Genomic DNA, 17,619 nt, shown 5'->3' on the forward strand with positions numbered 1-17,619 from the left:
TGTAGGTCTGAAGATGTTCTCATTGAGTACGAAAGGCCTCACAAAAATAAAAACTTATATTATTAGAGAGTTTGTTTAAATTAATATAGAAAGGGTTGTTCAAAAGCCATAATTAATATTTTCTTGGAAAACTTTTTTGAACATTATAACAAATTGTTTTATTCCAAAGCTTTAAAAAATTAAAAAATAAATTAATTTTTGTTTGTACTATTTTTTAATTAACAAATTTTATAATGTTTTTATCTTTCAAATAAATATAAGTTATAGCTCACCCCCTACAAAACAAAAGATAAAACATCCATTATGTCTATATTTATTAAGTTATAAATTATTTAGCTGAACACAAACAAACACCAAAAGAGTGCTTGGCACTGAGAGAGGTGACCTGTCATAAGTGCTTGGCACTGACAGCGCAACCCCCTCAAAAATGCTTGGCACTCAAAGGGTTAAGATACAAAATATTTGAGAATGAACCAATTCTGGTTAATTTTGTACGAGTGTCATGTGCAAACAATAATAAATTGACCTTTAATATTTTGATAGTTTCAAATAATACATTTTGTAATACTACTTAAAGTTTTCAAACCTCACCCCAAATGAAGCAAATCCAAATATGACCACCAAAAAGTTGAAGAAATCACAGAAGAACATGTAAGCGTACACATCAGCGGTCACCCTCACGCTGGGTTCCAGCAGAGTCATGAAGAATCCTTTGGCTGGACTCAGGTACTTGGTGGCCCTGGAGTCAAAATGTTTTTGTAACTATTAATAACAAGAAAATCATTTACACAAGTGTTTTATTGGTTTTCCTTGCGCTAACAAAACTGCACTACTGCACTAAAGCCACTCCTGAGAGCGAATATTTAATCCACAAACAATACACCTAGTAATTTTAGTTACTTTTCGTTTGATTCGTTGAACCGTTTCCATCTTTGTATAATTATGATGAATATATGTAAACAACTGTGACTAACTGACAGTTTTATATTACATTGTTTACACTGAACCAAAATCGGTTAAATAGGTGTACAATTAAGTATGTTATTCCTTGCACTATCCCAATTAACAGTATAGATTCTTTACCTCAATTATTGAGATATTATTTTACAAATCGCATAAGGTTCAATCTTGTTAATTTTATAATAATATTTCGACAAAACTGTTCCAACAAACTTTTAATTTAGATATTGTCTTTTTTTTCTATCTATTGCGCTACGCTAATTCCCTGTAATGATTATAAGCTACAGCCAAACAACCTTGGCAGAACGGCTCACAGTAACTAACCTGTTGTAAAAATATATGTTAATTATTTCTGCGTTAGTTGCTGAATTTTTTTAACCATAGCAAACCATTATGTTAATAAATCAATAGTGCTTCATTTAAAAAAAATTAATAATCATAACATTGTGTATTTTCATGATTATGTGTTGTTTGATGAAATATGAATTATTTACTAAAGTATTTAAAACTTCCATACTATACAGTTGTGAATTTGACCACTTTTATGTCAACACCCATTCATATTGTAAACCCTGAACATACTTTATGTACCGCCTCTAAGAAGTTTTATGTCACATTTCAACATCTTACACACTGTTTGATACATTATATGTGGGCTGTCCGGATACATTATACGTGGGCTATCCGGATACATTATACATGAGCTGTCCGGAAAGTATCTAACAATTTGATATAACTGAAAAACTAGCCTACTGTTCACAATCAAACTCCTTCAAAGTACTCTTCTTTGGACACAATGTAACTGTTTGGTTCCTTTGAACAAGGATTTCAGTTTCGTGAACAGCAAGAATTTGGGGATGGTAGTCATGAATTCGTACAATTCTTGCTTGGTTTAAAGTGTTGCTTCTTTTCATTAAACAATAATTGCATAAATGTTGCCACCACTTGTTTCAAATTCAAATCCTCTCGACAGAATTCCAGCAATAATAGTTTCTGGTACATCCATATCTTCCTCCAATTCACGCACAGTTAAGCAATTGCCTACTTTGAACGCTAACTGGACACATTTGATTTTTTCGGGGGTTCATTTTGATGAAGGTTGACCAGAATATGGATCACTCTCAACTGACTCATGGCCATTTTCTCGGTGCAAGCAGGAAGATACAGAGATAGTGCATGCCCTTTTATAATTTGAAGGTTTCTGACTAAATCTATGAAGACATAATACGAACTTACGTCAAAGGTATGATGCCCGGGAAGTATTCACAGTTGTCTACCGGTGTTTGAGTGACAACAACAACAGAGTTCCCAATACTCCCCTCCTTGACGATGACCTGAGTGTCAGACTTGGTGTCACTTGTGTAGGTTGTTTCGGGCGATGACATCTCAGGCATCTTCTTTGCGACATCATCCACAGTCTTCCACAGACCCAGTGACTTCAGCATGGACCTACACATATCAATCCAACAGGGAAGTTTTTTTTTATAAAGACAATTTAAAAAAATGCTTACTTTTTAATGCAGTAAAGCATTACCTATGGAAGAAAACAATGAGGAGGAGGAGAAGATCGTAGGCAGCATAATTAGGTTTCCTCTCGACCCCAATTATTCTTGGAGGGAAGAACGGCACATGGTCTGCCACGGCCTGTTGGTTCCACGGCAGCAACTCAAACTGGAACATGCTCTTGATGACAACAATCACCTGAAATCACAGATAACCCTTGAATATTGTATAAGTTTTACACAATTTGTTAAGAACCACATTTTTTACATAAATTTACAAAATTTTAACATTTAGAAATTTTCACAAGTATAAAAACTAGCAGCCTAACATCTTTTAGCCAACTTATAAGTTTTTTTTTGAGAGACTCAGTGATATGAAAGGAGGATGTTACTGATAAATAATATGCTGGGCTCTCACAGCTTGTCCACTAGGTTGTGTATTAGGAAAACTTAAAGAATACGTGGGCCTAGTTGCTGTACCAACGTTAAGTAACTTGCCTGGGATGGAGCTGTACACACACTACAACAGACATGTAAAACCAAGGATAATAATTACATAAATCTGCCCATTCGTATAGGCAAGCTAAAACCACTAAAAATTGTGAAATACACTATTTTGTCCTTTAGTAATCCGCTGCAGAGCATCTTTCATATCCATAAAAATTCAAAGTAATAAAAAATTGTTGATGAAATAAAGATAAGGTAATGAAAGAGAGTATAAAACCAGATAATTTTATGCACCCAAAAATAATACAATAATTCAAATTATGTATTCAAATTCTAAAAAATGTCTTATTATTAATTCTACAATGTAGGTTTTCTCATGTTTAATGATGTTTTTAGAGATTAAAAGTAAGGTGTATCTGGTACTGATTGAAGTTTGGAATTTGTTTAGTTCCAGCAGGAATGTTGGTTGATTCCCTTGAACCTTTTACACTCGATTGATCAGCTGACCATTGCTAGCACAGCCATATTTAGTAATTTACTCTGTCCCTGAGCTCAAATGTCCAGCACAACCTAATGATTTCTTCTTCCTCCCATATGTATAGAATAGCTGATCATTCAAAATATTTAAAGGCTAGCAATGCTGGCCAGCTGATCTGAGAGGACATTTCTTAAAAAACCCTCTCGAGTGCAAAGAGTTGACAAGATTTGGCAAGCACTTATTGTCTGAGCACACTACAACACCGATCTCTACCATCAGTAACGTACCTCAGTGTAGGCGATGATGGTGACCCAAAACAGCTTTGATGGTCGAGGGACAGTGAGAGTTCCCCACAGGAACACCATGAGTGGCAGTGGCAACGAGAGCAGAGTGGCAGACTTCATTTGGTGAATAAACACCATGAAGTAGCAGACTAACTCAGAGTGCGAGATGACAGCATACCACAGAGCGAGTGCAAGACGAATGATGGGCGGCTGGTCGGCTGCGCTCAACTCCCGGTCCTGCTCCATCTCCTCGATCTGTAGTGGACTATAACACACCAAATGTTGGTATTCCAATTGCCTCTATCGAGTACGCTGAGCGCATTCTTGTAGAAAACAGGCCTTGATGCAAGGACTCCTCTTCTGGTTATTAATCAGTAAATTTTAACCTCCAGCAAGTAAAAAATCTGAACTGATGTACCGTTTGAGAAATATGTTAATAAAAAACTACCAACAATATGTGTACTTCATACAGCAAGTCTTTATTTAACGAGGACTATAAATTAAATAAAATAAATCATAATAAAAATAAAGTTTAATACAACATGTGACACTTAAGCTTTGTTTGTGACTTTCTTTAACAAATAGGTGCTAAAATATTTACTGCCTCAAAACAGATATAAGAGGATAAGAAATAACCACAATTGAAAATAAGACAATGTCAATGAGTTTTTAAAGTTATATAATTGAAATAACAAAAAAATTAATATAAATGATAATAAAAATTATATACATAGAATAATTACATAATGAATATTAAATATATACATTAACATGAATGGTAACTGTACAAATATTTAAGTTCAGGCAAAGTAAGTTTACATAAAAACTGTAATCAGTATCCAAGTTATTTTTATCATAATTCAGCCAATTACTCTTTTTGTTGTTTTCAATTTAACTATTTAATTTCGAGTATAAACTGCATTTTGCATTTCTGTCCAATTTAACTGTCTTTACCGCTTTATCTTATAAAACTGTTAGATAAAAGGGAGATTATGTTAATGCTGGCCTGATGGTAGGACTAATCTATTAATCCTTAACCAATGACATGCCAACTGCTAAGCATGGAAATACATGAGAGCCATATAACCTTTTACGAACTTTCTCAGGAACTTTAAGTGTTAAGTCGTACAATTTAAAAGATAGGTAGTTTAAAAAAACTTTCTATTTACATGTTCTATAGCACTTTATTAAGCATCCATTTGTATTTATATTTTACTTTAACATGAATATGTGATAAATGGTTTAAGTTACAATAATCTAATTGTACAATCAATGCTAAAAATCTTTTTCAATTCAAATATTTAAAAAAAACAGTGAAAAATATTTCTACCAGATGCAGAAGGTGTTTTAACTTTTCATGTCAAGTTTGACTAAACATGTTTTTTTATAGAAATATAAATACAGTATAAGAAGTAAAAATATTATAGGTACCAAATTTTGTATAACATAAAACAAACACTGAAAAAATTATTTTTATATCTTTAATGCAACAACATATTTACATTTGCAACCAATAAACTTTACAGATGATTTGTATGAGGAGTGTTTAAAAAGTAACCAGAGTTTTTAAGTTTCGCGGGTTTAGAGACATTGACTGTCCTAACTCATACTCCTGAAGTATAATAACATTTCCAGCAGTACTCACTGTTTAGTTTTTCAGGAGCAGCTGTTAAGGTTAGATATGTTTTACGAACTCAGCAGTTTTTGTTTGTTTACAAAAATGGATAACATTTTGTGTGAAAAAAGAAATAAAGTGTGGAAAATGTTAACAAAGACTTATGGTGATACTGATACTAGTAAAACAAGGGTTTATAGACCTTTCAAAGTTGGCCGTAAAGACATTGAAGGTGACGAAGACTCCAGATGCAACAGCACATCCACAACTGATGAAAATGTGAAAAAAGTGGAAGAAATAATTATGAACGATCGTATTACGATCAGAAAAGTTGTTGATGGTGTTGGCATATCAACTGGCTCATGCCATGAGATTTTTCAGAATGTTTTGGATATAAAACATGTGCAGCAAAATTTGTTACAAAATTGTTCAACTTTGAACAAAAACAACCATGAATGGACGATACTCAGGAGTCACTAACAAGCAACTTAGGGGCAACAACAATGCACAACTACTTAAATGTGTTATAACAGATGACGAAACATCGGTTTATAAATATGACGTCAAAACTAAAACTTAATCTTTCCAGTGGAGGCATTCTGGATACCAAGACAAAAAAAGGCTTGATAAGTGCAGTCGAACGTTAAGGTTCTTCTATGAGTTCATTCCATACTCACTGTGTTCTTCGATTTGAATGGCATAGTGCACCATGAAATCTTGCCACAAGATCAATGGTGAATAAGGAGCCCGGATTTGTGACAAAACAAATTAAGGCTTTTGCACTATGAAAATGCACCTGCTCACACTTCATTGCTAGTTGGTGAATTTCTGGCCAAAAACAGTACTGTAACGATGCTGTGTGACTTTATTTCCAAAAATAAATAGAACCTTAAGGGTCTGTCGGGACCCTTTGGGATGGGGATGGGGTTAAAACAAGTATAGATGACATTAAAAGTACATTGCTGAAAGAAATAAAGACTATCCCAAAGATCGAGTTTGAGAAGTGTTTCAAGGATTGGAAAAAGCACTGGCACAAGTGCATAATATCTAATGTGGACAATTTTGAAGTAACCAAATTAATGTAGACGAATAAAGAAATATTTTAAAACAAAAATTAAAATTCCAGTTACTTTTTTTAACATACCTCATATTTGTCAAATATTAATAATGTATTTTTCAGTTATTTTTTACATATTTGAATCATATTTTTATCAACTTGAAATTGACATTAAATTTCTCTTTCTTCAAAGTTAAGTGAAAAATAGAATTGATATGTGGCTTTCATTCTGAAAAATCAAATTGACAGTTTTGGAGATTAATTTTGAACAATAATGTTGTTTGAAGACTCGTTAATACTCTAAATTAAAATCACCTACAAATTTTTAAGGTCATGAAATCTTACAAAGTGTCTAACTAAATGATAATAGAAAAATTATTACAACAAAAATAGTTTCTAAACGTTTGGAGATATTTAAACACTTTGTATTTCTATATGGAGCCATTAATGAATGAATCAAAAACAAAAGTATACCTTAAATAAAGTTACAATTTCTCTGCAAAAGTAAATTGACAACTATAATCTATATTCAAGCGTATAAAATAGAGCCTGAGTTTTACTTAAAAATGTAGTACTTTCAAAATCAAATTTAAAATTATGTACAATTCATAAAGGTGAGTGGTGTAATGGTTGGAGAAAGTTTGTAGTATAGCTACAACTGTTAAAGTACAATATCCAAGTTTTACAATTTATGATCAATGTAAAGACAATATAGGAAACAGAAAAACACAAGATCATTAGAAATCTAAAACATAACAGAAATCATGCCGATGAACGTCACTTGTGGAACAATATTACAGGCAAAATTCATCAGTCAGAGAGTAAAACTGTTGATAAGATTAAAAATAGCACATATTTTACAAAACATAAATTCAAGAGCTGTACACTTCTAATATCAACATAACTGAACTGAGCATGTAGGCAAAATTTACAACACAACATTAAAGATTTATTTGTACAAATAGAAATCTTGACAGAACGATGTTCACAACATTTACCACGATAAACACAAGTACTGAAAAATACAATGATATATTCAAGTAAAAGGTACACAAGAATAAAGTAAAACACAGAAGAAGAGACGACAACTGAAGAAGCCAAACAAGCTGCAAGGAGTAACGGCAGCTGAAAGAAAGAACAAATAAAGCTGTAGACCAATCTTAATGTTGTCAAATTTGTATTCTTTGTTCCTATGTACTTATTAGAAATTGTATGGGACTTAATTGACAGATGGTAGAATATACTAAATGTTACTGAACTCTCCACCAACCTTTTCAGGTATTATTCCTGTACCAAAGGCAACAAAATTTTATATTTAAACTTTTAAAACTCAATAATTACCCAAACCGCCAACAACATTTTGTAATTTTCACTTATAAATTTTCAATTTGAGAACAATTGTTGTTATAAGTTGAAATTTGGTATGTAGCTTTACATTCTAAAGGCTTAATTACAGTAAAAATAATAATTTGTGTACAAGCATTACTTTCAAAATGGCGGCATCTTAAAATCTTTAAGCATTAATATATTAAACACAACATAAAATTAAAGTCACTGTTTGTTATACATTTATTTAAACAATTTAAGAACAAATCCAACGATACCATGGTTAAGAAAATCGGTTGAGAAATAAGTTAGATAATTTGATTTTTAAAGCCTATTAAAAAATATCAACTGCCACTATGTGATATATAGATACATACACACACATATATATATATATATATATATATATATATACATAAATTGGACTAAATTTGTAACCTTCAGGTTATTATAAAATTTACAAAACCAAAAAATATTATTATAATAACACTTTTGATCAGGTATGGATTCCTTTTTTATGCACTTATTATAACAATTTTGATTTCTACTAACCATAAAAAAATAAAAACCTTGGGGTTTCTCAGATTATTTATTATTTCAGTGTTCTCTAGTTCATTATAAATAAAGTGATACCAAGTATAGTTAGGTTTACAGTTTATAACAATTTATAAATATTTTTACAAATTTATGTGTTTTTTATCGTAAAAACCACGCTTCTTGTACTACTTTCAGTTTTTACCCTAAAACAAATTTATATAGCGAGAGACTCATATAAAACTATACATTTTCTGAAACTAGACTAAATTTTTTACCTTTAGGCTATCTTGGAATTTCAAATTTACATAATGAATTATATTTTATAGGAACACTCCCCTTTTTTACATGCAAATAAAAAAAAATGTTCCACTCACAGTAAAAAAATCCAAAAGAAAATATTTTACCCTAGTTACTTACCATCATTTTTCATTTTCATTTTCTTTATTGTACATATTCTTAGAGAACAGAACAAAGGTCAAGAAGAAGTGTTAATGTTATAAATGAGTGTAATAGTCAGTGTTTGTAAATTCATTATGTGGTCTTCATTTAGTCAAGGGCTCTCTCCAGGAATTTCTTTCACTGAGTAGAAGGGTCTATTCTTCCAGCCACGCTGTTAGTTGTCTACTCAGTCGTTGTCCAGATACTTTCTTGAGGTGTCCAGGCATATTGTTGTAGAACAAGGCTCCTCTGTAGCTTGGCTTTCTTTCATAAAGACTCAAGTGGTGAGTTGGGAGTGAGAAATCTATTGCGTTTCTGGTGTTATGTTGATGTAGGTCTCTGTGTCTGTCTTGGTTGGTTTTTACTGCATACAGGATGATTTCTCTTATGTACAGTGCTATTACAGTTAATATTTTAAGTTCTTTGAAAGATTCTCGACAGCTATCTTGGTAGTTTAACCCTGCAAGGCTCCTAATCGCTCGTTTCTGTTGTATAAGCACTCTTTCCAGATTTGAGCTTGTTGTTCCACCCCATATTGCCAGGCCATACCTTAGATGTGATTCAAAAAGTGCAAAATATGCAATTTTTGATGTTTTTATCCCACTTGTTTGTTTGGTTCGTCTGATTACATATGTTCCTGAGCTGAGTTTTTTTACAGAGTTGGTCTATATGAGTTCGCAGGTCAGATTCTCATCTATCACTATTCCGAGATACTTTGTGTTTTCTTCTCTCTTCAGTTCAGGTAGTCCAGCCTCGATTTCCTTTTTCCGAATGTTATAGATCATCTGCAGTCTTTTTTTCTCGTTCAACACAAGGTCATTTGAGTAGCAATATTGTTTTGTCATATTAAAGGCTATGTAGGCGTTGATGTCAAGTTGTTCATTTGATTTTTCTGCTACTGTAATGACAGTGTCGTCTGCAAACATAACAGTCTGGCAAGCATCTTTAAGTTGGTCTGGTAGGTCATTTGTTAGTAGCAGGAATAGGTCCGGGCCCAACACTGATCCCTGAGGCACACCTCTCTGCATTGGAGTTAGAGTTGATTGAGCTTTCTTCAGAGTATTATTAGAGAGGCATTCAACTTCCACCATTTGTTGTCTGCTCCTTAAATAGCTGTCAAACCAGGCTAGTGCTGTTCCCGTGACTCCAAGAGTATTTAACTTATCAAGTAAGCAGTTATGATTTAAGCAGTCAAAAGCCTTGCTGAAGTCCAAATATAGACTTGTCACCTTAGAGCCCTCTTCCAGTTTGTCAATTACATTTTTCAATCAGCTGTATTAGCGCTGTAGTAGTTGATCTGCCTTTCAAAATAGCCATGTTGGTAATTAGTTAGTAGATTGTTTTGTTCCAGGTTGTAGTAGTAATCTGGTTAAGGCGATTTTTTCAATAATTTTTGAGAAAGTCGGTTAGTAGAGAAATGGGGCGGTAGCTGTTAATCTCTGTGGTTGGCCCATTTTTTAATTTCGGGTAGACTTTTGCAATTTTTAATTTTGATGGAAAGATTCCTTGTTGAAATGATTTGTTTATTATGGTTGTCAATGGAATGGCTATCTCTTCTTTACAGCTCTTGGCCAGTTTGGCTGAAATTTCATCAATTCCAGTTGATGTTTTTGGTTTGAGGGAATCTATAGTTTTCTTGACTTCTTCAGGAGTAGCAGGATACAATGAGAGTGTTTCAAGGATGTTTGGTTGTAAAAATTTGGAAATTTGAGGCAGGGTTGTTTTTTTGGTTATTTTCATTCAATGTTCTTTCTGCAGTGTTTGAAAAAAACTGATTGAAGTTATTTGCAATATCTTTTTGGTTCTCTCACATCCCTAACCATTCACCTGTAGCACCGTTTCGGTTAGTTTTCCATTTTTTTCCTTTCTTTCTTGGTTTATGACCTGCCATAATGCTTTTGATTTGTTGTCCGCTTGGTCAATGAAAGCTGCATTTTGGTCTTTACGAAGTTTTTTGAGCTTTAGGTCATAGTCCTTTTTCTTCTTGCTACTTCTGCTTTGTCTTCTGGTAGCCCAGAGCGCAGGTACTGTATTTGATCACTATATTTTACCGTTCATTGTGAACAAAATAATACCAAATACTGTTAAGTTTTGTAGCGTTTTAGACAACATTGATTTTAATTTTACAATTTTGTGGATTTAATTTTATAAGAAAATAAAAAAGGGTTTTTAAGTATTAAGTAGATTGTCAGACGGTAGGTAATGATATAGAAATGACTACTTTGGCAAGTCTGATCTCGTTACTTGAGGACAGTAGTTTGATTCTGAATTGGGCCTTTGTTGTACCGGTTCTTTTGTCCAACTATTACTGGGTTTTGGTTGGTTCAGATCAGGAAAGCTGGCTAATTTGTATGTACAGCTGAGTAATTGATTTAGCTCAGTGATGCCATTGTTAATTATGGAAAGAGAATATTTAAACCAGTGTTTCTCAACTTCCTGGACAAAATCCCACAGTTTGAGCTTAGCAAGAGGTGCACAATAGAACTTTGAGAATTTATTTAATTTAAATTTGATTGATTATTATTTTAAGAAGGGAAGAAGCTTTAATTTAATTTCATTTACATTTAGTTTTAATTTGAAGAGCCGATTTTATTTTACATTGAGAAGATAGCATTTTATTTGAGTTTGATTTGAATGTTGATATTCTTGCCAAAGAAATTTTTGAATAAAACAGATTTTTTTCCAAATTTGGTGGTAATTTAAAGATTGAAAAAAAAACTACAGCAGAGTTTTAATATTGAGTTTTCCAAGTGACATCATCATTAATTTTTTTAAATTGACTTTGAACTCTTGAGTTTGATTTTAAAACATTACAATAATATCTCACAGGCGTAGATATAGTTGGTGTTCACTGATAGGTATAACTTATCATAAAATATTTTTATACTGACTTGGAGAGTTGATTACAATTCAATCCTTGAAGTTTACCCAGGGCTTTGTGACCAATAACCCAAATCGTTATAGGTTTACAGTAAAAAACAATTTTTTTCAGATTTTAGAAAAATAGCTTCCAAAATCTGGAAAAAATGGCTTGGCGTTTAAGAAAAACACCAAGGGCACTTGAAGGGTTAAAAATGTCAAGACACCGCCATTCTGAAAATAAAGCTTGTAAACAAATTATTATTTTTAATATAATTAGGCACTAGAATGTAAAGCTATATACCAAATTTCAATTTATTACAAGCCATTGTTAAATTAAAAAAGATATATGAAAAAGAAAATGCCGGCTATTCAGGTAATTATTGAGATTTCAAAAGTTTGAATGTGATATTTTGGTTTGTCGTTAGCCCAGGAATAATTCCTAAAAAGGTTGGTAAAGAGCTCTGAGACACCCTGTATAATAAGTAATGGATCATAAATACCAGTGATTGGTCATATTTTTATGATTATGAAGCAATAGCAGATCAAATATGACCAAATACAGTATAAATTGTATTTACCCCTGGAAGCGTCCATTAGAAAGTCTGATATGCACTCCTGTTTTTATGCATTTTCCAATCTTCTTTTTTGCAATGTATCGTTTTTCTTATAGAGAAATATAAAATAATAAATATGAGACTAAAATTTATTTATATTAGTACTGAAGCCTCCAAAAGTGATTGATACAAGTACGAAGTATAAACCACCTTTAACACTTTTATTGTTACACAATAAACGTATTGTTATATTAACAAAATAAGTATTATACATGGTTTATACTTCTCAAATTTATGGTTCTGCAGTATTTATGTTTAAATTAAACTTAAAATTTAAAAAAAGTTTTTACATAAAAATTTTTATTTACATGTTAATGAAATATGAATTTTACACAAACTTTAGACTAGCTAAAAGAAGACAGTTTTCTCGTGACAGTGCAATTACTTTACGTTATGTAAATGTATATAGGCAATCAACATGACAATACGTTATATAGTTTCTGTTACAAACATAATTCACTGAAAATAACAAAAACAATGTAAATTACCATCTAGAGTAAAATAAAGTCATAGATTACAATTCATAAAAATAAAACTTATAGGCTTGTCATCAATATAATCTAAAACAGTATTTGCACAATAAAAAAATTGCCAGTCTTCGAAGTTACGACAAGTTTATTGTACTATCACTAGTATAAATGAATAAAACATTTTCCAATATAACTTTTATTTTTGCGCAAGGCCTTTCGGAATCAAAGACTCCATCATCAGGCACTTCACAAAATCACAATTTGAAATGATCATCTCATTTTCAGAATGATGATGGACACTTCCAGGGTTGAGTTAATTATTACACTGTGAGTTTTATATCCATTTTCCTAGCTCTTTTAGTAATTACCTCACTATAAGGGTCATTCAATCACTATAAGGGTCATTCTATCACTATAGAGACAAATTGATCTGGAGAAAACACTGTTGGTAGAGCAAGTTTGGTACTTTTATGGCCTTTAGTTTGCATCACTGAGATATGATCAGCTGATGTATCAATATTGCTTTGTTTATAATCACAAAAATAAATTACAATAAGGTGAGTCTGACTAAAAATTCCACATTAATTGAACAACATTCTGTTATTCATTTTTTAATTGTTGAAGACGAGAAACCAGTGAATATATACTGTGATGTCTTAGGTTTATGGTGAAGGTTGTATGAATCATGAACATTTTTACAAATGGTTAGAGCAGTTCAAGAATGGTCATGACTAACGAACATCGTTCTGGCCGACAAGTTGCAATTTCAACTCCCTCATTTGAGAATCGAATTATTAACATTATTTGAGCCGACCAACGTGTGAATTTTGAAAAGATAGTGGATAAGGTTCAAGGTAGTGCTGGTACATTTCATAATAATATCTGTATGAAGCTGAAGTACCGCAAAAGATGTTGAAGAACATGGGAAGAGGTTCTAGGACAACGAGGGCATGAAAAGGTTTGTGGAAAATTTGTTCTAACATCAATATAGAGTTCTTTACAGCCGGAATAAAAAAAGCTCGTGGCCCATTGGAACAAGTGCAAAAATATTCAAGGGGATTATGTTGAAAAGTAAAAAAGAATTGTTTTAAAAAGTAAAGGTTCTTCCTCAAACCAATTTGTTTCTTTAATTATTGAATGACCATCTTACTTTTTTTTTAATAGGTGTTTCTAATTTGGCGATTAAAATGTTAAGTTCAGGCCAAATTTCATGCACAGATCTGATCCTTATGACAAACATGAAAAACATTAAGAGTTGGTTGGCGTGTGTCGATGACACCAAGCGTGGCGCTGGCTGCTGAAGAGTTGTTACCTGCAGTCCGAGTCTAGGCCTCGCTCTAAACTAGGGGCTAGGATACGAATGATGGGAACAGCTGCAGCCTTCAACCTGTCAAACACACCTGCTACAGTCACATGAGAGTGTCCTAGTGTTCTGTACGACAACAAGTGACACATATTCACAGCGGCACAGCAAAAAAATACTGTCCGGTCCAGTCATTTTATTTATTACAGAAATTGCTTCGAGCTCTTATCTACAAGACAATCATATTTTTAAAATTGTAGTAATGTCGAATAACAACCACTGATCACAGTAAACAGACTTTCATTATTCGTACCATGACAAATTATTCGACCTAGTAATATGAACTTCTTGACTTGAAAAATGACACAAGATATTCTGGTAGAAACACTGTGATACTGTGTCATCACAACCACTATCCGTACAAGTTTTACACTACAACTGTGTCTAGGTACACTGAATGTTCACACAATAAGGCTATTAATATTAAAGGAATGAGAACGTGATCTGGTTGGACAAGCCAATTAGTTGGTAGTGTAAGTGTGATTTTGTATGTGATTATTTGTTGATACCTCACTTCTTATTATGAACTCTCATTATCAAATTTTGTCTGTACGTTTTAACAATGCTCCGCTTCCATTTGTCTACTGGCATGTGCTATTTTCACTCTGCCACGCTGAAAATCTTTGAAACTATACAGTTAAACTCATAATTTTCTCATTTCCTTGTACAAAAAATGAAAGTTACTCTCTAAAGACAATCTACTTTGATTTGTTAAGTATTATTTTTCATGTTAAATAACATTAACAACCAACAAAACAGTTTACCTGTTATTTCTAAACTACACTCACTTTATTTACACATGTTGTAAAAGTCATGGCACACAAAGGAAGTTAACTCAATGCTTAGTAGATCGTGAACCAACAGTGTGGTTTCACAAATAGAACTAAAACACAGTTAATTGCTTTTATAGAAGGAACAAAACAGGGCTGATGTAGTTTATCTTGGAAGACGCAATGTCTCAATCTAAGGAACAGACAGAAGATTGAACAAACCACAAGATAACATGCAAAAACAGTGCTTGAGTTAAACTGTGGTGCCAAACAGTTGTAAAAGTCATGACGAGTAGAAGAGGAACAAACAGGTAAGCTCCAAGAGTGGAAATCATCGTTACGAACCTCTCCCTTGTCTCGAAAGTGCCGTCTGTGTCAGGCGACTGTACCTGATCATCTGACGAGTCAGAACTGCAATGCAATAATTACTGAAATCTTCTCATGTCCAGACTTAATCTTACAATGAGGCAATCACTTACTAAATAAATCTATATTGTACATACCTATATGTTTATCTATCTAAGTTTATAACTCAGTTGTAGTAAATATAGTACGGAATTTGAAATCATTAAATACTACAAGAAATAAATAAGGGAATTATTTTAAAATCTAATATTTTATACATTTTTTGAGCTAATAGTCCTGATTTTTACTAAACAATATTGCTAAATTCAAATCAAAACCCTTTTCGTCTGAGGGATAAGACAGCCACGAGATTTAAAAATATTATTGTTTACTTTAATGATAACAAAGTCCTTTCAAATGTATGGAAATAACTAAATTCATAATTAAATCACAAAAGTGCAATCATTTGTTATTTTACATCTAACTACCCAATATGTATTATAAAATAAACATGTAATTTTGTTAGTTGAATTACAAATAGGACACAAACCTTGATTTCGGTTTCGAAGTAACCGAGTACGGAAGTGGTTGCCAAATCATCGATGAACCCGTCCTGAGACCTTGACCGAACCCTTGTTTCTCCTGAAATCGTACAACACATTACAGTTTCATACTATAATCTAGATTTACAGAGCAATTTTAATAGTACGATATCCACTAGCCTTGATTCATATTAGTTAGGGCAATCTTTGATTTGAGGGAATAAAAATAGTGCTTGTGAATATTTGAATTTTTAGCTTTATTGAAATTGTGTTGTGTGGGAATTTTTTTAACACGGCTAGGCTTTATATAAAAATAAGTATAGTTTTTTCAAGTGAAATTAATAAGTTATAAGCAATACTCTTTTATATTTGAGAGTACTTAAAAATTTACCAAATTATAGGAAAACACATCAATATTTCAATACAGAAACATAGGTTACGCACAGGTGTCAAAAATCGCACTGTTAACCTCCTCACCCAACCCATGAAATATTGTCAAATGAACCTGCTTGCATAGCAATATGATGTCCAAAAAAACAAGTCCAATTATGTTGTGACTATTTTTTTCTTTTGTAAATTTATTGTCAGTGAAAAATTTTTGGAAATAAATTATTATGTTTTACTTTTAGTAGGAACTTTAAAATTATTACATGTTATAATACTCTTATTTTGCACATTTTAGAACAAAATTGCTTCTTTTCTTGAGCAAAACCAAAGCCTTTAAACACAATCACAATACAACATAAAAAGAAAAAACAAATACAACATTTCCAGTCATAAAACAATGTTGTGATATTTTTTAATGCACTTCCCGGCTATCTCAGGTAAAAATTAGTTAAATTAATTTTTAAACTATATTTAAAGATTTCTTAGCATTTAAGTGTTATTACAGTGTGAAAGACTTTGATATAAAAAACAAATCATTAGTTTAATTTTTATTGACCCATGCCAATTTTTGTAATAATGTTGATTAGAAATTATTATTTTATTGATTGAAAAGCTTATTATAAAATATATACTGCTGCAATACTAATAATGAAACACATTTAGCACTAATGGGTGAAAATTTAGCTTTTTGACTTTAACTTTACTAACATTAAAAAATGGACATGAGGTGTTTCTTGAGGTGTTTGAGGGTCATTTGAATGACTGATTCAATTGTAAACAGTTTTGGGTTAGTAAAGTCAAAATCAAAAAGCTCATCAGTGTATTTTGTCACATTAACCTAAGTTGCAAACTCTAGCCATATTTGAACGGCTGTCATTTTTGACTCGGTTATCCGTTTGAGGTCGGGTTTGCGGCTCTGTACTCTACTAATATAGACCTTTAATTTGATATGCATATCAACCTATGCTTACATTTAAGATTTTCTTGTGACTCCTAGCGGGCCGCCCCCCTGAGGAAGTAGCGGATCACTGAATATGTGATAAAATAGATTTTTATGTCCAGTAACTTTGTGTAAGGTTTGGTAGCTCTATTTTAAATATTTTGAAAAATATTTAACCGACCCGGGACTTTTTGGACACCCTGTATATTTTCTTAAACTGGAACAATTTTATGTTTGTATAGTATCATGACCATATTCTTTCGGTTGTCATTCTTGTTTTATTTTGTCTATCAGACTATTTTCATTGGTTAGTCATTTTAATGCTGGTAATTATCTGATTATGACTGTAACACTGTTTTGTTTGATTATCTGTATTGTTACATCTGTAGTTATTAATTTATTTAACCCTCTCCCGCTCACAAGGCATGAATCGGCACGGCCACCACATAGCCACTGCAGCTTAAACAGCACAGATCGGCACGCACTGCTGTATCTACTAGAGCCGATAAGTGCTGCTCTCGAGTAGCAATATGTTGTACTACTACGGGTTGTTTGCTATCAGGAGACCATTCACTTTACTTCTACAGTAGATTTATTCCATTATTTTGCTATTTGTATTAGTTGTGTGGAAACAATGGCGGGTTGTAGTCGTATACTTCGTGACAGTGAAATCGATCTCGTT

The 17,619-nt window shown here is 32.4% G+C and overlaps 1 protein-coding gene across 1 annotated transcript in view; it reads right to left on the minus strand.

Annotated features, from left to right (window-relative positions):
• LOC124365534 (piezo-type mechanosensitive ion channel component) overlaps positions 1-17,619 on the minus strand; it is a 192,913-nt gene that overhangs the window by 27,367 nt on the left and 147,927 nt on the right. Inside the window, exons 37-42 of the mRNA XM_046821521.1 lie at positions 15,619-15,710; positions 13,903-13,977; positions 3,675-3,936; positions 2,495-2,661; positions 2,197-2,409; positions 592-739 (exon numbers count right to left, since the gene is read on the minus strand). Coding sequence (XP_046677477.1) covers positions 592-739; positions 2,197-2,409; positions 2,495-2,661; positions 3,675-3,936; positions 13,903-13,977; positions 15,619-15,710 — 957 coding nt within the window. The remainder of the gene's footprint in view (positions 1-591; positions 740-2,196; positions 2,410-2,494; positions 2,662-3,674; positions 3,937-13,902; positions 13,978-15,618; positions 15,711-17,619) is intronic.

Source organism: Homalodisca vitripennis, chromosome 6 (genome assembly GCF_021130785.1).
Source record: "Homalodisca vitripennis isolate AUS2020 chromosome 6, UT_GWSS_2.1, whole genome shotgun sequence".
In the NCBI taxonomy this organism is placed as follows: domain Eukaryota; kingdom Metazoa; phylum Arthropoda; class Insecta; order Hemiptera; family Cicadellidae; genus Homalodisca; species Homalodisca vitripennis.